Below are 3038 nucleotides of genomic sequence, written 5' to 3'. Positions count from 1 at the left end.
CCAAAATAATAATTTTCTTACCCCCACAACTGAAATGGACATGGTGTCATATGCTTCCCTTTTTTATACCAATCTCAGGCCATGTCCCTGGGTCAAAAAAATCCAGCGAAAGCTAAATTCATTGTCCAGGTGTGCCCTTATAAAGGTTAAGCTGAGTTGTGCATGTTTGGAGAAGAGTGGAGAAAAATAGAATGAGAATTCTTTCATCAATTCTGTGGTGGTGTCTTTTACTTAATGGGCATATTTATTGAAGTAATCCTAAAGTAATCAGATTACGTTACATGTTTTTGGTAATCCAACTGATTACGTTACTGATTACAAAAATTTCCATGTAATTTGTAGTCAGTAATGGATTACATTTCAAAGTAATCTGACCCAACCCTGACGTTAGTGCACAAACATAAATCCCAATCCAATGCCTAAATAATAACAACAATTAACAAACGTTATGGAATGATATAGTACACAGAGGGCTATTCATTTATTCATTTATAAGTTAACATTCAATATTTCACCTTTATTATACAATGTAATAGAATGTAGGACATTCATTTCTTCCTGAATTAGTTAGCTGATTTTTCACAAATGGGGTAAAACATAGAGGAGCATGGATAGTCATGCCAGTTGGAGGTGGGGTTCTCCACATTTGGGCTGGACAAAACACAATTCTCTGTGTTGCTGTTGGGCTGTCCCGGTTCCCAGAACACGGGCCTGAAATGGAAATTGAAATGTATTTTCAATGCAACATCAGTAAAATGTTTGGCTGTTAGTTAAGTGTAATAACATAGTTCTACAGTGTTGTTAAAGCCATATTATAACCATTGCTGATGAATATCTAACTGACCCTTCGGAGAGTGGTCTATCATTCACCCACGTCCAGTTCATCCCACTTCTTTGTAGTCCAATCCAACCCCATCTCCCCAGCCCATTAATGTAAACCTGTAGGAGTCAGACAACAAAGTCAGGTCGAATAAAGATCAGACATTGTATTACACACACGCACACACGCACGCACGCATGCACACGGCACACACACATACGGCACACACATGCGGCACGCACACACACACACACACGCCTCCATCTTTCTCAGTATTACTTGTTCCTCTTCACTCTCGATGGTCACCAGATCTGCTCCCATGGCTTGGCAGACTTGTCTAGCCTCAGACCAGGGTTTCTCAGGAGACGAGATGAGATAACACTTGCTGTAGACATTCCATCCTTTAGGACATGGTACCTCTGTACGTAATATACACAGTTTGCAGTGCCATATATTTTATTAAAATACTAGTCTGCTAAATAAATAATTTAATTAATTTGACAAACAATTAACAAGCATTAAAACAGCAGAATCATCAAGTCTCCTCACTCAGATCTGAGTTCTTGGTCTGCTTTATGATGTAATAATTAAGGATCATTAAAACAGCAGAAAACATCTGGTCTCCTCACGGTCAATGATGTCCTGTAACTGGTCCCTCTCTCTCATCAGATTAGAGTTACTGCTCAGAAGCTGGTCTCTCTCCTGGGTTACGTTGCTCCATCTGGACTTAAACAGGTCACCGTCAGTCTTCAACTGGTCTCTTTCAGTCTTCAACTGGTCTCTTTCAGTCTTTAACTGGTTTTGCTCGATCTTTAACTGGTCTCTTTCGGTGGTGTATTTGACACACAGGCCAGTGGTCAGGAGTGTCAGTAAAACACATAACACACCCAAAGCCACAGTGACCCACTGGAGCCAGACATTTTTCTGTACTGGAAAGTCCAGATGACAGACCCAGAGTACAACAGAGTGTTATTACAATGCACATTTTATAGATTATTAGTAATTCATGATATCATTTATTGCCTTACATATATGTATACTTTATTTTATACAGTTGCATTTGTATGACAATCAATATCAACTGTAAAGGAATACTATTCAAATAAACTATAGCACAGCATGCACAATTGTAGCATTATTTAATCAAGGTAGTTACCAGACGTGCTGGGTGTAATAGGCTTTTCTGGGCACCTGCTGGATCTCATGTCAACATATTCATCTGTCTCCTCAGTTGTGCTGGCTGGTTTGGAAATCTCAGTATCCATGACAATATTATCATAAATTGCCTCTTCATCCATTCCTATCTCAGCAGTTTGTAGCATTACTAAAGCACCTTCAGAGATTCCTCACTGCCAACCAAATGAGCAGTGTGTGTATATGATTGTATATATCTGTAGTGTGTGTAATCGACACTGATAATAAATCTAAAGAGGAAACTGCTGAGAGGGGTGCCTGAGATGGTCTTCAGTTCTGTTAAACTGTGGTTAATTAGAGGAACATACGAAGAGCATGGCACCAAATAAGCACCAAATAGCTATTTGTTATGCTTACTTAAGCAAAACTGAGGTGAATGTATCTGTTTCAGAACCTCAGGTCAGTTGGCCTGTAGTCTGCTTTAGTGGGCTCTCTTGTTCCTCTTTCACCATGACACACAAAAGTGATGAACATTACTGTGACTAGCAGTGTTTGTGTGACTGTGACATCTTATAGCTTACAAACTGAAACGGGGAAGTGACTTCCCATTACTGATGGCTCAGCTGTTTTTCACCTCAATAACGAAACAAAACAACACACTTTAATCAGAAAACAGATCAAACTCTATCTGACTATCTATCTTCGTAAAAGTGAGGTTCCATCCACCCACATCCACAACCCAATGCCATTCCTCTGCAGCCCAATCCAACCTCTTCCCTGCTTAGTAAGGAATGCCTGAGATGAATGCAATATCAGGTCGGACATCATTCTTCAGAAATATATTCTGTATATTACTTGAACTAGATGTACCGCATAGCGGTACAAAATATGACCGCCGCTCAGTCCTGTACATCCGTTCCGCGAAAATAAATCACACTTCAATTTGTCTCCATATTTTACTCCATCCCCCACTCTTGAAACTTTTGTGTATGCTTGTTTGGCATGCCTGAGTGTGTGTGTGCGGCTGCACAGAAAGTACCCTACTGGTGCTGAAAAGGTGAATAGATTGTAGAATAGCCAAAGA

General features: G+C 39.9%; 1 protein-coding gene across 2 annotated transcripts; it reads right to left on the bottom strand.

The window, feature by feature from the left end:
• Positions 1-496: 496 nt before the first annotated feature.
• Positions 497-2804, bottom strand: LOC121711743 (CD209 antigen-like protein 2). 2 transcript variants are annotated; one of them, XM_042095573.1, is made up of 5 exons: positions 1977-2804; positions 1501-1749; positions 1079-1239; positions 845-939; positions 497-711 (listed from the first exon to the last, which is right to left on the bottom strand). In XM_042095573.1, the coding sequence occupies exons 1-5, from the start codon at positions 2140-2142 to the stop codon at positions 564-566; spliced, it is 819 nt and encodes a 272-aa protein (XP_041951507.1). In that variant the 5' UTR covers positions 2143-2804; the 3' UTR covers positions 497-563. The 2 variants fall into 2 exon arrangements, with proteins under 2 accessions (XP_041951507.1, XP_041951506.1); XM_042095572.1 differs by having other exon boundaries at positions 1100-1239; positions 1450-1749; positions 1977-2802.
• Positions 2805-3038: the final 234 nt, after the last annotated feature.

The sequence above is a fragment of the Alosa sapidissima genome, chromosome 6 (assembly GCF_018492685.1).
Source record: "Alosa sapidissima isolate fAloSap1 chromosome 6, fAloSap1.pri, whole genome shotgun sequence".
NCBI lineage: Eukaryota > Metazoa > Chordata > Actinopteri > Clupeiformes > Clupeidae > Alosa > Alosa sapidissima.
This window is presented reverse-complemented; position numbering and strand designations above follow the sequence as displayed.